At 45.9% G+C, this 19,448-nt stretch overlaps 1 protein-coding gene and 1 long non-coding RNA gene across 2 annotated transcripts; one reads left to right on the top strand and one right to left on the bottom strand.

Moving 5' to 3' along the window:
• Positions 1-1,716: 1,716 nt before the first annotated feature.
• On the bottom strand, positions 1,717-8,168 carry LOC115123308 (peroxiredoxin-2-like). Its single transcript, XM_029652646.2, has 6 exons — positions 8,083-8,168; positions 7,343-7,463; positions 3,316-3,469; positions 2,659-2,781; positions 2,272-2,401; positions 1,717-1,800 (listed from the first exon to the last, which is right to left on the bottom strand). The coding sequence occupies exons 2-6, from the start codon at positions 7,443-7,445 to the stop codon at positions 1,717-1,719; spliced, it is 594 nt and encodes a 197-aa protein (XP_029508506.2). The 5' UTR covers positions 7,446-7,463; positions 8,083-8,168.
• A 532-nt stretch (positions 8,169-8,700) lies between these two features.
• Positions 8,701-13,530, top strand: LOC135566643 (uncharacterized). Its single transcript, XR_010462148.1, has 3 exons — positions 8,701-9,179; positions 9,333-9,420; positions 13,521-13,530. It is a non-coding gene; the product is annotated as an uncharacterized LOC135566643 (long non-coding RNA).
• Positions 13,531-19,448: the final 5,918 nt, after the last annotated feature.

The raw sequence follows: 19,448 nt of genomic DNA, 5'->3' as shown, positions 1-19,448 counted from the left end.
AATAAATCAAATCAAATTTTATTTGTCACATACACATGGTTAGCAGATGTTAATGCGAGTGTAGCGAAATGCTTGTGCTTCTAGTTCCGACAATGCAGTGATAACCAACAAGTAATCTAACTAACAATTCCAAAACTACTGTCTTATACAGTGTAAGGGGATAAGGAATATGTACATAAGGATATATGAATGAGTGATGGTACAGAGCAGCATACAGTAGATGGTATCGAGTACAGTATATACATATGAGATGAGTATGTAGACAAAGTAAACAAAGTGGCATAGTTAAAGTGGCTAGTGACATAAGAATGCAGTCGATGATCTAGAGTACAGTATATACATATGCATATGAGATGAATAGTGTAGGGTAAGTAACATTATATAAGGAAGCATTGTTTAAAGTGGCTAGTGATATATTTACATCATTTCCCATCAATTCCCATTATTAAAGTGGCTGGAGTTGGGTCAGTGTCAATGACAGTGTGTTGGCAGCAGCCACTCAATGTTAGTGATTGCTGTTTAACAGTCTGATGGCCTTGAGATAGAAGCTGTTTTTCAGTCTCTCGGTCCCAGCTTTGATGCACCTGTACTGACCTCGCCTTCTGGATGATAGCGGGGTGAACAGGCAGTGGTTCGGGTGGTTGATGTCCTTGATGATCTTTATGGCCTTCCTGTAACATCGGGTGGTGTAGGTGTCCTGGAGGGCAGGTAGTTTGCCCCCGGTGATGCGTTGTGCAGACCTCACTACCCTCTGGAGAGCCTTACGGTTGAGGGCGGAGCAGTTGCCGTACCAGGCGGTGATACAGCCCGCCAGGATGCTCTCGATTGTGCATCTGTAGAAGTTCGTGAGTGCTTTTGGTGACAAGCCGAATTTCTTCAGCCTCCTGAGGTTGAAGAGGCGCTGCTGCGCCTTCTTCACGACGCTGTCAGTGTGAGTGGACCAATTCAGTATCTAGGGGATGCAGGGTAGGGGTTGACTGCGGAGAGCGGTAGGTTCTCTGCATTTATTTGGAGCCCAACTTCATAGGAAAGGTGTCATCTGACAGTGCTTTATAACGTAGCCTGCTTCAAGGAATCCAAGCCAGTGTGATATCCTACTGATAAAGACTGTGCTGGGACTCCTCCACATTACACAATCTTACAAAACCTTTATTAGATCACCACCTACCATTGTTGAAACAGATCTGTGAACGGATTTTAGGAGAGAATCTGGCAATAGAGCGCCACCTAGTGGTCAACTAAATTTCACACAACAAACCACCTTCACTTGTTTTATTTTTTCAGACAAAAACACTACCAACATGTAAATCATTATTTACCCCATTTGTTGTTATTAATGTCCGTGACAGTAGACTGAATAGTTAACAATTGTGAGGTACAAAATACTCAATGCTTTTTTTATTTTTTTAACACTTGAGAAAAGAGCACAAACAAACACTTTCAGTGCATGGGACTAGAATAAACATTCCACCAGTAGCTTATTTGTCATACAGATAGAAGAGTGAGCTCAAGTCTCTTTAAAACCTATGTATAAGTGTGGGTTGACACCAAGAGACTGTTGCTGAAGGGAGTACTTCCCATCTGAAAGTAAGTGCTAGACATCTGAGTGTGGTCAGAAATGGCACTTATTCACTATAAAGTGCACTACTTTTGACCGGGGTCCATATGCACTATATAGGTGCCATTATTGACACAGCCTGAGGCTCTGTTGTGTTGTCACTGTTTGGAGAAGAACTCCTTTGCTCTTCTGGATGTCGGGGACGATGGTGTCACTGCCTGGCTTCCAGCCAGCGGGACATACTGTCACAGGAAGAGAGGACAAGCCCAGGATGAGTCACACGGACATGGAATATGCCAACAATTCCTAACCAATGGTAAAATTCCATGTTTTCCAAACACATGCCACATGTTTGAAAGTGAGCTCCTATATTAAAACAGACTAATGAAATGGTATTAGGTTTTGTAAAGAGAAAATGATTGCTTGCTCTGTTAACTGAATGACTTAATGCCTTTAAAAAAAATAAAGGTGTTGGGAAGTGTCCTGTGTGCATAGCAATGAGACTAGATCCAGATGCTGCAGGGCTCTACGCACACTTTTTATTAAGAAGGAGCACTCATGTGAAAAAATGTAGGGGAACAAAAAATTCCAGGTCGCACAGGTAAATATTTTACAGCATATGCGAGTAAAGTTGTCGCACTGTAGAGCCCTGTGCTGGTTCTTGAAATAAAAACTAGGTAGCAAAAACATGTAAAAACCTGCTAATCACTTACCCTCTCTCCGTATTTGTCTGTGTGCTGGAAGGCCTGCACCAGACGAGGGTCTCGTCCACAGAGCGCCCACTGGCAGGTCGTTGATGAGATCTGCCTCAGGATGCCCTTGTCGTCAATCACAAACAGACCCCTGAGAGAGTGAGGGAGAGAGGAAGCAGACAGTGAGGGTCAGAAAGCCACATGGGGCATCTGAGACTACATGCTTGAATCAATGTCCAATACAACAGTAAAATCAGAAAGTCAGCCAAGATGAAAGTGAATCAAATGCAAAATTAAATACATTAATTTAACAATAACCTTGGAAGTGCACACTAAACTTCAAATGGCACCTTTATATACACAGAGGTTTCAAAAACACTACTGACAGCAGTGTCGTTAATAACTGACCTGTAAGCGATGCCCTGGTCCTCCTTCAGCACTCCGTAGTCTCTGGAGATAGACTGGGTGAGGTCAGCCACAAGGGGGATGTTCATTGGTCCCAAACCACCCTGCTTCCTGGGGGTGTTGATCCTATAGGGAGGGAGAGGGAAAGGGCACAATGTCGTCGTCATAAAATCAAAAACAGCCCTTGTTTAAGCTTCATTAAGGATGTAGTGAGCATCATATGGTAACAGAATGTCAAATTAAGAATTCTGACATTCACACAGTAGTAGTCAAAGTAAATGAACAATTAATGCAAATGTAAACTAGAGGGAGGATTCTAAAACCCATTGTTGGATTGAGTCCAGTGACCGTTAATTCTTCTAAGAGCTATGGCACTTATCACCACTAGGCAGTACAGCAGGCAGAGGCGAGATAGCCAGCGCATGGGAGTGTACTCAAAAGCCTGTTACATTTTTTAAGATTGGCAGGTGGACAACTGGAAAGCATTTTACATGGACAGAGAAATGCATTTGTCATCAGTTGAAATAAGTCAGCCTCTTGACCGTTCTGATCGAGGTGCAGGAATATTCAACCCTATTGTATGTCGCCGTGCCTTCAAAGTTCCCATCAACAGAAATGACTAAAACAACCCAATGCTCAAAAGTCTAAACCAGTTCTTACCAGGCCAGGTGGCTGAAGTGAGAGTCTGTGGAGGCGCCTATGACCTCACAGCCGATCTTGCGGAACTCCTCGGCCTGGTCGCTGAAGGCCACGATCTCAGTGGGGCACACGAAAGTAAAGTCCAGTGGGTAGAAAAAGAACACCACGTACTTCCCTGGAGGGGACACACAGGAGAGGAGCCAGAAGAGTGTGTTTGGGTACATGTAGGCCTAGTCTCTTGGAACAGCAATAACACAGAGTAGCTGATTTGGCTCCGGTGCCAGTAGTGTACTTTAGCCTATTCTTTTGAAGATATGTACTTGCATCCTGAAGGTGACATATTCTAGCCCAGGGGTGTCAAACTCATTTCGCATCGTGGGCCACATACGGCCTAGGGAGATGTCAAGGGCCGGACCATTAAAATTATACCATACTCTGCTACACTGCTCCACGAAATTGAAAAATTTATGGAGTTGTATGAACAGTAGAATTCCATCACACAACTTTTGTTTTGAAGCTGACTAACATTAAAGTGCACATTTTTTAAATCACCACAGTAAGGATTCATCTTCACAGAGCTGTATTCTTTCAATGCAAACAGTATCTAAGGCAGCATTTTAAAGGTGTTAGTCTAGTCTGGACTTGTATTTGTTCCTGAAACTTGGCATCTTTTTGGCCTGTACAAGTGCATCAACACCAGGTGTCATGTCCTGACTAGCTGTCACTTTCAGAATGTCATTTAAGTGCTTGTTTGTGAGCCTTGAACGCATTTTTGTTTTATTGATATTCATCACTGAGAAAAATTTTCACAAAGGTAGGTTGTCCCAAACATGCACAAAATTTTAGCAGCCAGGGCTGTTAATTTGGGGTACCCTGGTAGTAGATACTGATAAAATCTGCCCAGACCTACAGAGGCAAATTTGCCCTTCAAATCTGCATCACACTGCAAATCAATTATCTCTAGCTGAATTTCGACCGCAGATCAGAAGCTTTAACTGTGAAAGGTGAGCGAAAAAACTGAAAATTCTGTCTCAAGTTCACCAAATACCTGAAAACGTTTCTCAAACTCCCGCAGTAGTCCTGCAATTTTGTCTTTGTACCGTTTCATGTCCGCATCAGGTCTGGTCACACACACATCTCTCAGACAGGGAAATGAGCAGGGTTGCCATTTGCCAGTTGCATCTCCCACAAAGTCAGCTTCAACTTAAATGCATGTATGTTGTCAGAAAACTGTGACAACTTTCGATGCTAATGCTATTTCGCTAGCAATTAGGTAGCTGGCTTTTACCGCTGCTTCACTGACTTCTCGGCTCTGGATGAAAGTTGACTGCTGTTTCCTCAGACCCGCCAGCAATTCGTTAATCTTATCTCTTCTCAGTTGTCCTTTGCAAGCCGTCATATTTTTCGCTGTGATGAGTCTCGTAGTGGCGCGAATATTATATTCCTTCAATACCGAAACTTGTTGCAAACACACCAAGCACAAAGGTTTTCCGTGCATCTCTGTAAATAAATAGGACGTGGTCCATTTTTCTTTGAAAATTCTACACTCCTTATCTACTTTTCTCCGTTTGGATAACGACATTTTGGCTAATGAGGGTGTAGCGGAGAGGTAGAGACCAAGGTATTAACAACGTCGTAACAAGCAGCAGATGGCGCATTGATACCGTCTGCTGTTTTCAGTCTGTCTCAGTGATGCGGCTTGTCTTCTACTCTGATGGAAAGAGTGCGCCCCTTAGCGGATAATCCATGAATTGCAGCGAATTAAAAATATTAATTCCATGTCTTTTATGCATTTTTTCCACTTTCAAATGATCCTGCGGGCCTGATCGAACCTCCTTGGGGGCCGGTTCCGGCCCGCGGGCCGTATGTTTGACACCCCTGTTCTAGCCGGTCATATACACACGGCTGACTGGCCTTGTTAAAACTGGCGTCATGAGTAGTTCTGCATGGTTGTTAAAGACAATGAAGACCCTTAGCTTCATAGTTAGTCTGATTAATCAGGCTGGAAAAACACATTAATTGGTATATACAGCCTGTGACGTGTGAAAATGTAAATGGTCATTTCAAGCCAGAATGTTGAATAAAATTACATTTAAACTTGCTCTACCCGTTGTCTGTGTAGTTTGTCCTTCAGCTACTCACATTTAGACAAAATACACATAGTGTTATTAACCCGACTTTCAGAACATTGGTCTGTATAACTGCCTCGCCTGGTTCACCAACTACTTCTCTGATAGAGTTCAGTGTGTCAAATCGGAGGGTCTGCTGTCCGGACCTCTGGCAGTCTCTATGGGGGTGCCACAGGGTTCAATTCTTGGACCGATTCTCTTCTCTGTATACATCAATGAGGTCGCTCTTGCTGCTGGTGAGTCTCTGATCCACCTCTACGCAGACGACACCATTCTGTATACTTCCGGCCCTTCTTTGACACTGTGTTAACAACCCTCCAGGCAAGCTTCAATGCCATACAACTCTCCTTCCGTGGCCTCCAATTGCTCTTAAATACAAGTAAAACTAAATGCATGCTCTTCAACCGATCGCTACCTGCACCTACCCGCCTGTCCAACATCACTACTCTGGACGGCTCTGACTTAGAATACGTGGACAACTACAAATACTTAGGTGTCTGGTTAGACTGTAAACTCTCCTTCCAGACCCATATCAAACATCTCCAATCCAAAGTTAAATCTAGAATTGGCTTCCTATTTCGCAACAAAGCATCCTTCACTCATGCTGCCAAACATACCCTTGTAAAATTGACCATCCTACCAATCCTCGACTTTGGCGATGTCATTTACAAAATAGCCTCCAATACCCTACTCAACAAATTGGATGCAGTCTATCACAGTGCAATCCGTTTTGTCACCAAAGCCCCATATACCACCCACCATTGCGACCTGTACGCTCTCGTTGGCTGGCCCCTCGCTTCATACTCGTCGCCAAACCCACTGGCTCCATGTCATCTACAAGACCCTGCTAGGTAAAGTCCCCCTTATCTCAGCTCGCTGGTCACCATAGCATCTCCCACCTGTAGCACACGCTCCAGCAGGTATATCTCTAGTCACCCCCAAAACCAATTCTTTCTTTTGGCCGCCTCTCCTTCCAGTTCTCTGCTGCCAATGACTGGAACGAACTACAAAAATCTCTTAAATTGGAAACACTTATCTCCCTCACTAGCTTTAAGCACCAACTGTCAGAGCATCTTACAGATTACTGCACCTGTACATAGCCCACCTATAATTTAGCCCAAAAAACTACCTCTTTCCCAACTGTATTTAATTTATTTATTTATTTTGCTCCTTTGCACCCCATTATTTTTATTTCTACTTTGCACATTCTTCCATTGCAAAACTACCATTCCAGTGTTTTACTTGCTATATTGTATTTACTTTGCCACCATGGCCTTTTTTGCCTTTACCTCCCTTCTCACCTAATTTGCTCACATTGTATATAGACTTGTTTTTTTACTGTATTATTGACTGTATGTTTGTTTTACTCCATGTGTAACTGTGTCGTTGTATGTGTCGAACTGCTTTGCTTTATCTTGGCCAGGTCGCAATTGTAAATGAGAACTTGTTCTCAACTTGCTTACCTGGTTAAATAAAGGTGAAATAAATAAATAACTGTTGGTACTTCAGATTTTTTATTTCAATACTGACGCAATCCGCACATGACAAACACTTGCTCAATATGGCCGAGTCTAACCGAACCAAATGGAAAACACTGCTAGCTGATTGCGAGGAAACGAGCTGTGGTAGACTACTTTCGGTTACATTTGGACCTACCGGCTCCGAAAAGAAGTCCTCCTCCTACCGCCAAAAGTACCAACAGCAAGTACAACCAGGAAAGTAACCTCAAATATAATTTTATACAACATTCTGGCGTGTAGAGACTACTGCCTCTTTACATCAACTTCTTTCAGACTGATATCCATGGAGTAACCATGGTAACATTCTGATGCTTCAGCAACTTCGCTGTTAGATGGTAACCTGTAAACAACTGACCTGCCAACAAAATGGTCATTTAGAGAAAATCATAAAGTCCTTACCCATGTAGTCAGACAGCTGGATCTCTTTGAACTGTCCATCCACCACAGCAGTGGCTTTGAACTGTGGGGCCGGGTGGCCTATCTTAGCATTTCCAGATGACATGGTGACAATGACAGCTCACTGGGAAAGACAAACGACCCAGAAAAGTCAATCAACAGTGAATCAATACAGCGTGGAACTTCATCTCAATATGGCAAAGCAAATAGGTTGGAGTCTAGTAGGCTATGGCCCAGGGGCCTCTCACTCCTTTGTAACAAGCATATGGAAAGTAAATCAGTCAAAGTAATGAAATGAAAAGTTTCAGACAAATGCTCAAAGCTCTTTTTTTGTACACTGATCTTTAATTCTACTGCAGTGCTGTGCTACCTACCTAACTGTACAATGCTGCAGGATCAACTTGCCAATACCAAGCCTAGTCACATGCAAGGCAGTTCTCAAGGCTGTGCGTGAGAACAAAGGTTTTACAGTGTAGCCTTGCCCAATGAAGAAATATTATACTCGGTTGACATTCAACGGTCCTTGTCAAATAACGGTTTGAGCCATTAAAATAGTAACATTTCACTAAAGTGGCAGGATACTGATTACTACATAGTTGGGTTTGGAACTAACATTAACAAGGCTAACGTTAACACTAATTTTGCACGTGACAAACTTGAAACTATAATGCCTATAAGATTGTTAAATATACATGTTTAACAATGAAACAACTCAATAGTATTGTATACATTCATTTACTAACCATCTATGCAACTAGTTATATTACAACTAGCTAGCTAATTGGCTAACAAGGTGCCAATCCCCCACACCCACCAAACTGTTCAAAGGGACAAAGAACCAGTTAGTAAAACAGAGGCCACAAGTACAAGGAAGCTTGACCCACAATGCCTAGCTAACGCTAGTTGTTGGCTGGTTTCTTTTGTCTGCATCTATTTGCAACCACAGAAAAAGTAGCGACATGTTAGCAGCTGAACACAATATGCACGGAGTGATAGTCGAAGTATCTAATATATACTTACGTTTCTTGTGAAAGCACTAAAGCGTTTGTGTTGCGGTTTACTGCAATTGCATGAAAGCCGCTAATCCGGAAGAAAGAACTTTCCCTATACGTTTTAAAAGATGTTGTTTTCAAAATAAAAGTCGCCAGATAAGTTGTTAAAATAAATGTCAATCTAATGTCAATTAGATAGCTTGTTGTGTGATTCATTTAAATTCAAAACACTTTCTGATATTACAATATGTATACACAAAAGTGTTGCTGTGGAATGACACCACATTATATTATACTTTTTTAATGTTCAATCGATGGATTTAAAACAAGGACTTTTAATTTGTATGAGTAAATATTTTGACCCGGAAACGATTGCTGAAAACTCTTCGCAGGCGCTGATGGTGGAACATGGGTTAAATTGTCGAGTTAAATTATTCAAGAGGAAAATATTGTATATTTTCGGTCAGTTATGGTCTGTTTAACTAGTTAAGTTCTTAGCTACCTATCATGTCTTATTGTGAAGTATCCTCTTCTCTGACCAATCCAGTTTTCAACAAACCTAGCTATCTAGCCAGCAAGCTAACGTTAGCTAGCAAAGTGCAGTCATTTAGCCAACAAACTACAATACCAGTTTACGTATTCTTTTTTGCTAAGTTGAGCCTGATAGCCAAGCTGTGGAGTTGTATTTTCAAATCGTTATGGCTAGCTAGCTTGATATCTATCTTACAATCTGAGCAAATTAACTCCTTTCTCTGTTTACATCTATTGAAAGGGAACTCAGCTCAACTGCTGTTGCTGGTCTGAGTGTCATTCAAGAAGTTTGACAGCCCTCGAGTTGGAACTTACTGGTAAATTACATTAGGACCAAATCAGAGTGGTCTGAATTGACTGGATGCGGCATGCTGTTTCAGTTACTTTCTTTTCTAACCAATGAGCTGCTAAAACATACACCATATGTTTTCTATCAATTTCCCCCCTCTCAATTATCTTATGTACGGAAGAAGACAACATCCTAGGCTAGTTCCATCTTCAACCCTGGAATCAAAGTCATCCAGTCACCCGTACTCATGGAGAACACAAAAGAAGAGGGTAAGAACAAAGAGGAAAAGAGAAGGTGTGCATGAATTATAGTCTGAGTCAGTTGGAACCATTTTTGATTAGAAGCATAGTTTTGCCTCAGATTCAGAATGTCTCTGGATTTACATTTACATTTAAGTCATTTAGCAGACGCTCTTATCCAGAGCGACTTACAAATTGGTGCTTTCACCTTATGACATCCAGTGGAACAGCCACTTTACAATAGTGCATCTAGGTCTTTTAAGGGGGGGAGGGGGAGAAGGATTACTTTATCCTATCCTAGGTATTCCTTAAAGAGGTGGGGTTTCAGGTGTCTCCGGAAGGTGGTGATTGACTCCGCTGTCCTGGCGTCGTGAGGGAGTTTGTTCCACCATTGGGGGGCCAGAGCAGCGAACAGTTTTGACTGGGCTGAGCGGGAACTGTACTTCCTCAGTGGTAGGGAGGCGAGCAGGCCAGAGGTGGATGAACGCAGTGCCCTTGTTTGGGTGTAGGGCCTGATCAGAGCCTGGAGGTACTGAGGTGCCGTTCCCCACAGCCCGTAGGCAAGCACCATGGTCTTGTAGCGGATGCGAGCTTCAACTGGAAGCCAGTGGAGAGAGCGGAGGAGCGGGGTGACGTGGAGAGAACTTGGGAAGGTTGAACACCAGACGGGCTGCGGCGTTCTGGATGAGTTGTAGGGGGTTTAATGGCACAGGCAGGGGAGCCCAGCCAACAGCGAGTTGCAGTAATCCAGACGGGAGATGACAAGTGCCTGGATTAGGACCTGCGCCGCTCTGTGTGAGGCAGGGTCGTACTCTGCGGATGTTGTAGAGCATGAACCTACAGGAACGGGCCACCGCCTTGATGTTATTTGAGAACGACAGGGTGTTGTCCAGATCACGCCAAGGTTCTTAGCGCTCTGGGACGAGGACACAATGGAGTTGTCAACCGTGATGGCGAGATCATGGAACGGGGCAGTCCTTCCCCGGGAGGAAGAGCAGCTCCGTCTTGCCGAGGTTCAGCTTGAGGTGATGATCCGTCATCCACACTGATATGTCTGCCAGACATGCAGAGATGCGATTCGCCACCTGGTCGTCAGAAGGGGAAAAGGAGAAGATTAATTGTGTGTCGTCTGCATAGCAATGATAGAGAGACCATGTGAGGTTATGACAGAGCCAAGTGACTTGGTGTATAGCGAGAATAGGAGAGGGCCCAGAACAGAGCCCTGGGGACACCAGTGGTGAGAGCACGTGGTGAGGAGACGGATTCTCGCCACGCCACCTGGTAGGAGCGACCTGTCAGGTAGGACGCAATCCAAAGCGTGGGCCGCGCCGGAGATGCCCAACTCGGAGAGGGTGGAGAGGAGGATCTGATGGTTCACAGTATCGAAGGCAGCCGATAGGTCTAGAAGAATGAGAGCAGAGGAGAGAGAGTTAGCTTTAGCAGTGCGGAGCGCCTCCGTGATACAGAGAAGAGCAGTCTCAGTTGAATGACTAGTCTTGAAACCTGACTGATTTGGATCAAGAAGGTCATTCTGAGAGAGATAGCGGAGAGCTGGCCAAGGACGGCACGTTCAAGAGTTTTGGAGAGAAAAGAAAGAAGGGATACTGGTCTGTAGTTGTTGACATCGGAGGGATCGAGTGTAGGTTTTTTTCAGAAGGGGTGCAACTCCTCGCTCTCTTGAAGACGGGAGGGACGTAGCCAGCGGTCAGGGATGAGCGAGGTGAGGTAAGGGAGAAGGTCACCGGAGATGGTCTGGAGAAGAGAGGAGGGGATAGGGTCAAGCGGGCAGGTTGTTGGGGCCGTCCACAAGACGTGAGATGTCATCTGGAGAGAGGGGAGAAAGAGGTCAGAGCACAGGGTAGGGCAGTGTGAGCAGAACTAGCGGTGTCGTTTGACTTAGCAAACGAGGATCGGATGTCGTCGACCTTCTTTTCAAAATGGTTGACGAAGTCATCTGCAGAGAGGAGGGAGGGGGGAGGGGAGGAGGATTCAAGAGGGAGGAGAAGGTGGCAAAGAGCTTCCTAGGGTTAGAGGCAGATGCTTGGAATTTAGAGTGGTAGAAAGTGGCTTTAGCAGCAGAGACAGAGGAGGAAAATGTAGAGAGGAGGGAGTGAAAGGATGCCAGGTCTGCAGGGAGGTAGTTTTCCCTCCATTTCCGCTCGGCTGCCCGGAGCCCTGTTCTGTGAGCTCGCAATGAGTCGTCGAGCCACGGAGCGGGAGGGGAGGACCGAGCCGGCCTGGAGGATAGGGGACATAGAGAGTCAAAGGATGCAGAAAGGGAGGAGAGGAGGGTTGAGGAGGCAGAATCAGGAGATAGGTTGGAGAAGGTTTGAGCAGAGGAAGAGATGATAGGATGGAAGAGGAGAGAGTAGCGGGGGAGAGAGAGCGAAGGTTGGGACGGCGCGATACCATCCGAGTAGGGGCAGTGGGGGAAGTGTTGGATGAGAGCGAGAGGGAAAAGGATACAAGGTAGTGGTCGGAGACTTGGAGGAGTTGCAATGAGGTTAGTGGAGGAACAGCATCTAGTAAAGATGAGGTCGAGCGTATTGCCTGCCTTGTGAGTAGGGGGAAGGTGAGAGGGTGAGGTCAAAAGAGGAGAGGAGTGGAAAGAAGGAGGCAGAGAGGAATGAGTCAAAGGTAGACGTGGGGAGGTTAAAGTCGCCCAGAACTGTGAGAGGTGAGCCGTCCTCAGGAAAGGAGCTTATCAAGGCATCAAGCTCATTGATGAACTCTCCGAGGGAACCTGGAGGGCGATAAATGATAAGGATGTTAAGCTTGAAAGGGCTGGTAACTGTGACAGCATGGAATTCAAAGGAGGCGATAGACAGATGGGTAAGGGGAGAAAGAGAGAATGACCACTTGGGAGAGATGAGGATCCCGGTGCCACCACCCCGCTGACCAGAAGCTCTTGGGGTGTGCGAGAGCACGTGGGCGGACGAAGAGAGAGCAGTAGGAGTAGCGGTGTTGTCTGTGATCCATGTTTTCCGGCCAGAGCCAAGAAGTCGAGGGACTGGAGGGAGACATAGGCTGAGATGAACTCTGCCTTGTTGGCCGCAGATCGGCAGTTCCAGAGGCTACCGGAGACCTGAACTCCACGTGGGTCGTGGCGCTGGGACCACCAGATTAGGGTGGCTGCGGCCATGCGGTGTGGAGCGTTGTATGGTCTGTGCAGAGAGGAGAGAACAGGGATAGACAGACACATAGTTGACAGGCTAGAGAAGAGGCTACGCTAATGCAGAGGAGATTGAATGACAAGTGGACTACACGTCTCGAATGTTCAGAAAGTTAAACTTACGTAGCAAGAATCTAATTGACTAAAATGATAAAAATGATAGAGTACTGCTGGGGTAGGCTAGCTGCGTTGTTGACACTACCCTAATCAAGTCGTACCGTTGAGTGTGAAGTTTCACCACAATGCTGCTTATCGGGAGCCAGCTGGCTTAGCTAGCAGTGTTGGTTACGTTACGTTGCGAGGAGAACGACAATAGCTGGCTAACTAACCTAGAAAATCGCTCTAGACTACACAATTATCTTTGAAACAAAGACGGCTATGTAGCTAGCTATGTAGCTAGCTACGATCAAACAAATCACACCGTTGGGACTGTAATGAAATGAAGTGAAAAAGTGATACTACCTGTGGAGCGACGCGGAATGCGACCGGGATGCGAAAGTTCTATTCAGTAGACGTTGGCTGGCTGTTGGCTAGCTAGGAGTGTCTCCTACGTTAAGGACGACAAAATAGCTGGCTAGCTAACCTCGGTGAATTAAGATAATCACTCTAAGACTACACACCTAAACTACACAATTATCTTGGATACGAAGACAGCAAAGACAACTATGTAGCTATCTAATGCCACACTAATCAAGTCGTTCGGTTGAGTGTGATAGTTACTACAGTGCTACGGTAGCTTCGGTGAACTTATGCTAGCTGCTAGGCAGATAGGAGGGCGAATGAAATACAATAATAACGCAATTATCACTCTAAGACTCCACACTCTAAGCTACACAATTATCTTGGAAACGAAGACAGCAAAGACAACTACACTCACACTCTTACTATTTCCTCTGCACCACTTCCTCTCTTCCCTTCCTCCTCTCTTCCCTCCTCCTCTCTCTCTCTTGTCCCTCAGCCCCGGCCCCCGGTTATGTGTGAGGTGTGCGGGACCTACTGAGACACGGCGGGGTCTCTCCAGTCACGCCAGACTCCACCTCCGTCAGCTCGGCGTGGCTGTCTCGGACAACAGCGGAGCTCCCATAGACTTACTCTACCAGCTGATTCAGGACAGGGACGGTTCCATGCACCCACCCAAACCCGTCTACTCTTCACCCAAAAACCAAGGGTCGGGGACACTCATCTCCCAGAAGGAGTCCTCTTGGGGTAGGGTCAAAGTAGTGACAACCCCACAGAATAATATATCTAAGGTAGCTCGTAAAGGGACAGTTTTGGCCAAGCCTCGGCAGTCTTCCATGTCAGTCAGTTCCTAACAGCAGGCAAGACACCATCGCCCTCAGGGGAGCGAGCCTGGCCTCGGCCAAGCCTGCCTGGGCACCGCAGGAGACGGATGCCCCTCTCACCCCGGGTAAGTCTCAGCCTGGGTGTTTTCGATTGAGTGGATATTTTAAGTGTTCCGTTATTAGATGTTTGTCATCAGGAAGTCACATATTAGGCCTATTATATTTGTGGAATTGAATGTTGTACCATTACATGTGTACAGATAGATATTTGTGTTCTTATGTAATGACATTATTAACCTCAAGTATAACATGGCACTTTCTAACACCAGTCTCTGGATCCTCCCCTGCCTCTACAGCGATGGACACCAATGATGAGGTGCATGTGTGCAATTGTGCGGTGCTTGGTATGAGTCCCGCAAGGCCTGGCCAGTCACTGCCGGGCCCACTTGCGCCAGTTCGGCATCACCGAGAACACCGAGACGAAAGGAGGACCAATAGAATTCCTCTACCAGATTATGGAAGCAGAAGACCTCCAACCTATAGCAAGTGAAGGTCTCAACGTCTATAACCCTTCTATGTCTTCTAACTCTAACAAACGGCCCTCCGGCTCTGGTTCGTCCACATCGCCTGCTAGACATAAAGGATCCCCCTCCTCCATTCACCAGCCTCCCTCCAACAAACGGCCCAAGCCCTCCGCGTCAGAAGGAACTGCTCCACAGGATCATAGGCTCAGCACGGGTGAGTTTCAAGTTATTTTTAAGGGCAATCTGCGAATGGTACATCCATATAGTTTTCAAGTCAAATTTTGTCATTTATTTTAAGTCATTTTAAAAGGATGTCACAATTCAAAGAACAGAACAAGAAAGGTAAATGATAAAACCTCAAGTGATTCATCAAAAACATATTATTTGGAATACAGGTGAGTTCACCTGTGTGTTGTCACGGTGAGGAGTTTGAAAGAGCAAAGGCCCACAGCAAGCCACTCCCGCTCTCACCTGCGCCAGCTCGGCGTCACGACCTCCTGGGCAGGCGTCGGCCATCGACACGGTCCAGCAGCTGGTCAGCAGCGGCGTGCTTGCGGCTGCTGCATCGGAGTACACGACCCAGTAACACAACCACCAAGACCCCTTTCTCAGTCTCCAGCCCCAGCCAGGTCTCCAGCTAGATCCTCAGCTAACGCCCACCTCAGCCCCTCTGGCCTCCAGCCACAATCCCAGGTCCAAGGCCAAGAAGGGCTCCACCCTGGTCTATCCCAAGCCGGAGCCCCTGGAGATGGAGCTGGATGTGGGTTCTCCAGTCCGCTTGGGGATACAGCAGCAGTAATGGATCTCAGGGTTCTCAGAAGTGGGCCAAAAATGGCCAGTCCTTTAACTCCGGTAAGATGTGGGTCCTATCTTTTGACCAAGTGGTATACATTCTGTGGTTTCTAATTTGTTTGATGTAAAAGTCCCTCTTCTATTTGTGTTTTTCTGTTTTACCATTGAATAACTGCACTCAGACCATTGACCATCCATTCAGTCAAAGCAGCATAGCTAAATGCAGAGACATGTCAAGGGACAAATCCCTCCCTCCCTTTCCCTTCCCCAGGTTCAGACCAGGAGCTCATGATCACCTGTGAATTCTGTGGCCAGTTCTTTGACAGCCGCAAGGCCCTGTCCTGCCACGCCGCTCCCACCTGCGCCAGCTGGGAGCTCATGTGGTCTGTCAACGAGTCGCCCATCGACTTGCTGAGAGACATCCTGCTGAAGGAGGGCAGTGCCACATGCCACCCAGGTGAGTGCGTGTATGTGTGCAGTCCATTTTGGCAATAGAGGTCACGTCAATATCTCATCATGTGCTACCTACCTGCTGCGCTGCCTCGAGCAAGGCACTAGGGACGAATCATAACTTCTGCTTAAAAGTAACTCTCAACCCTAATTTCAGCCAACCCCTTCAAATTAAAAAAATAAATGTATTGAGGTCAGAAGTTGTGGGTGGGGGGAATTTGCTCATAAATATTAATTTTGAGGGTAGGTAAACAAAGTTGTACCTTTTATTTTACCTTTATTTTACTAGGCAAGTCAGTTAAGAACAAATTTATTTTCAATGACGCCCTCGGAAAACAGTGGTTAACTGCCTGTTCAGGGCAGAACGACAGATTTTGTACCTTGTCAGCTTGGGGATTTGAACTTGCAACCTTTCGGTTACTAGTCCAATGCTCTAACCATAGGCTACCCTGCCGTTGAGACTGGTGTTTTGCAGGTATTATTGAAGCTGCCAGTTGAGAATTTGGGAGGCGTCTGTTTCTAAACTAGACTAGACACTCTTATGTACTTGTCCTCTTGCTCAGTTGTGTACCAGGCCTCCCACTCCCCTTTATATTCTGGTTAGAAAGCCAGTTTGCGCCTGTTCTGTGAAGGGAGTAGTGAACAGCATTGTATGATATCTTCAGTTTCTTGGCCAATTTCTCGCATGGAATAGCCTTCATTTCTCAGAACAAGAATAGACTGACGAGTTTCAGAAAAAAAGTCCTTTGTTTCTGGCCATTTTGAGCCTGCACTCGAACCCACAAATGCTGTTGCTCCAGATACTCAACTAGTCTAAAAGGCCAGTTTTATTGCTTCTTTAACCAGAACAACAGTTTTCAGATGTGCTAATATAATTGCCAGCAAGGGTTTTCTAATGATCAATTAGCCTTCTAAAATTATAAACTTGGATTATCTAACACAACATGCCATTGGAACAGTTGGCAGGGAGTGATGCTTGGCTGATAATGGGCCTCTCTGCACACTCATATCTGGGATATCCTATACAAAAATCAGCCAGTTTTCCAGCTGGGGTTAGTCATTACAATATTAACAATGTTCCAAACTGTATTTCAGATCAATTTGAAGTTATTTTACCGGACAAAAATGTGCTTTCTTTCAAAAAACAAGGACATTTCTAAGTGACCCCAAACGCTTGAACCTAGTGTGTGTGTGTGATATACAGTTGAAGCTTCTGGAAGCTTACATGCAAGTTGCTACATACATCAGCGCATTTAAACTCAGTTTTCACAATCCCTCGACACTTATTCAGAGTAAAAAATTTGCCTGTCTTAGGTCAGTTAGGATCACCATTTTATTTTAAGAATGTGAAATGTCCGAATAATGTCTGTAGAGAGAGTTATTTATTTCAGCTTTTATTTCTTTCATCACATTCCCAGTGGGTCAGAAGTTTACATACACTCAATTAGTATTTGGTAGAATTGCCTCAAATTGTTTAACTTGGCCAAATGTTTTGGGTAGCCTTCACAAGCTTTCCACAATAAGTTGGGTAATTTTTTGTCTCATTCCTCCAGACAGAGCTGGTGTAACTGAGTCAGGTTTGTAGGCCTCCTTGCTCTCGCACACGCTTTTTCAGTTCTTCCCACATTTTCTATGGGATTGAGGTCAGGCTTTGGTGATGGCCACTCCAATACTTTGACTTTGTGGTCCTTAAGCCATTTTGCTACAACTTTGGAAGTATGCTTGGGGTCATTGTCCATTTGGAAGACCCATTTGCGACCTAAGCTTTAACTTCCTGATTGATGTCTTGAGATGTTGCTTCAATATATCTGCATAATTTTTCTGTTCCTTATGATGCCATCTATTTTGTGGAGTGCACCAGTCCCTCCTGTCGCAAAGCACCCCACAACATGATGCTGCCACCCCCGTGGCTTCACGGTTTGGATGGTGTTCTTCGGCTTTGTAAGCCTCCCTTTGTCCTCCAAACATAACAATGGTCATTATGGCCAAACAGTTATATTTTTGTTTCATCAGATCAGAGGACATTTCTCAAAAAGTATGATCTTTGTCCCCATTTGCAGTTACAAACCGTAGTCTGGCTTTACTATGGCAGTTTTGGAGCAGTGGCATCTTTCCTTGCTGAGTGCCCTTTCAGGTTATGTCGATATAGGACTGCTTTACTGTGGATATAGATACTATTGTGCCTGTTTCTCCAGCATCTTCACAAGGTCCTTTGCTGTTGTTCTGAGATTGATTTGTACCTTTCGCACTAAAGCACGGTCATCTCTAGGAGACAGAACACGCTCCTTCATGAGCTGGTATGACGGCTGCATGGTCCCAGTTGCGCAGTCGATACCCATGCGTGACTATTGTTTCCAGGCCAGTTAATGAACGCGGCACCTTCAGGGCATTTGGAAATGGATTTGAGCTGCTACTCTTGGGCACCAAAAAGCGGAAAACCAAGCTACTACAGGCTGATCCAACTTTGATGTAATGTCCTTAAAACAAGTCAAAATGAGGCTCAGTAGTGTGTGTGGCCACCACTGTGCCTGTATGACCTCCCTACAATGCCTGGGCATGCTCCTGATGAGGTGGCGGATGGTCTCCTGAGGGATCTCCTCCAGACCTGGGACTAAAGCATCCGCCAACCTCTGGACAGTCTGTGGTGCAACGTGGCGTTGGTGGATGGAGCGAGACATGATGTCCCAGATGTGCTCAACTGGATTCAGGTCTGGGGAACGGCGTGGCAGTCCATAGCATCAATGCCTTCCTCTTGCAGGAACTGCTGACACACTCCAGCCACATGAGGTCTAGCATTGTCTTGCATTAGAGGAACCCAGGGCCAACCGCACCAGCATATGGTCTCACAAGGGGTCTGAGGATCTCATCTCGGTACCTAATGGCAGTCAGGCTACCTCTGGCGAGCACATGGAGGGCTGTGCGGCCCCCCAAAGAAATGCCACCCCACACCATGACTGACCCACCGCCAAACCTGGTCATGCTGGAGGATGTTGCAGGCAGCAGAACGCTCTCCACGGCGTCTCCAGACTCTGTCACGCCTGTCACACGTGCTCAGTGTGAACCTGCTTTCATCTGTGAAGAGCACATGGGCGCCAGTGTGCGATTTGCTAATCTTGGTGTTCTCTGGCAAATGCCAAACGCCCCAGCACTGTGTTGGCTGTAAGCACAACCCCCACCTGTGGACGTCGGGCCCTCATACCACCCTCATGGAGTCTGTTTCTGACCGTTTGAGCAGAGTACATACATTGTGGCCTGCTGGAGGCCATTTGCAGCTCTCTGTCAGTGTCTCCTCCTTGCACAAGGCGAGAGGTCAGCGGTCCTGCTGCTGGGTTGTTCCCTCCTCCACGTCTCCTGATGTACCAGCCTGCCTCTGTCAGCGCCTCCCATGCTCTGGACACTACGCTGACAGACACAGCAAACCTTCTTGCCACAGCTCGCATTGATGTGCCATCCTGGATGAGTTGCACTACCTGAGCCACTTGTGGGGTTGTAGACTCCGTCTCATGCTACCACTAGAGTGAAAGCACCGCCAGCATTCAAAAGTGACCAAAACATCAGCCAGGAAGCATAGGAACTGAGAAGTGGTCTGTGGTCACCACCTGCAGAACCTCTCCTTTATTGGGGTGTCTTGCTAATTGCCTATAATTTCCACCTGTTGTCTATTCCAATTTGCACAACAGCATGTGACATTTATTGTCAATCAGTGTTGCTTCCTAAGTGGAACGTTTGATTTCACAGAAGTGTGATTGACTTGGAGTTACATTGTGTTGTATAAGTGTTCCCTTTATTTTTTTAACAGTGTATATATCGAGATGGGGCAGATTTTATATATATATT

The sequence above is a fragment of the Oncorhynchus nerka genome, unplaced genomic scaffold (genome assembly GCF_034236695.1).
Source record: "Oncorhynchus nerka isolate Pitt River unplaced genomic scaffold, Oner_Uvic_2.0 unplaced_scaffold_3877, whole genome shotgun sequence".
Taxonomy (NCBI): Eukaryota; Metazoa; Chordata; class Actinopteri; order Salmoniformes; family Salmonidae; genus Oncorhynchus; species Oncorhynchus nerka.
The sequence above is the reverse complement of the archived record's forward strand: the minus strand, read 5'-3'. Positions and strand labels throughout refer to the sequence as shown.

Coding starts and splice junctions, on each gene's coding strand:
- LOC115123308 (XM_029652646.2), bottom strand. CDS start 7,445: ATGTCATCTGGAAATGCTAAGATAGGCCACCCGGCCCCACAGTTCAAA. Junction 3,470..7,342: donor CCAGCTGTCTGACTACATGG/GTAAGGACTTTA, acceptor TGTCCCCTCCAG/GGAAGTACGTGGTGTTCTTT. Junction 1,801..2,271: donor CAGACAAATACGGAGAGAGG/GTAAGTGATTAG, acceptor TTCCTGTGACAG/TATGTCCCGCTGGCTGGAAG.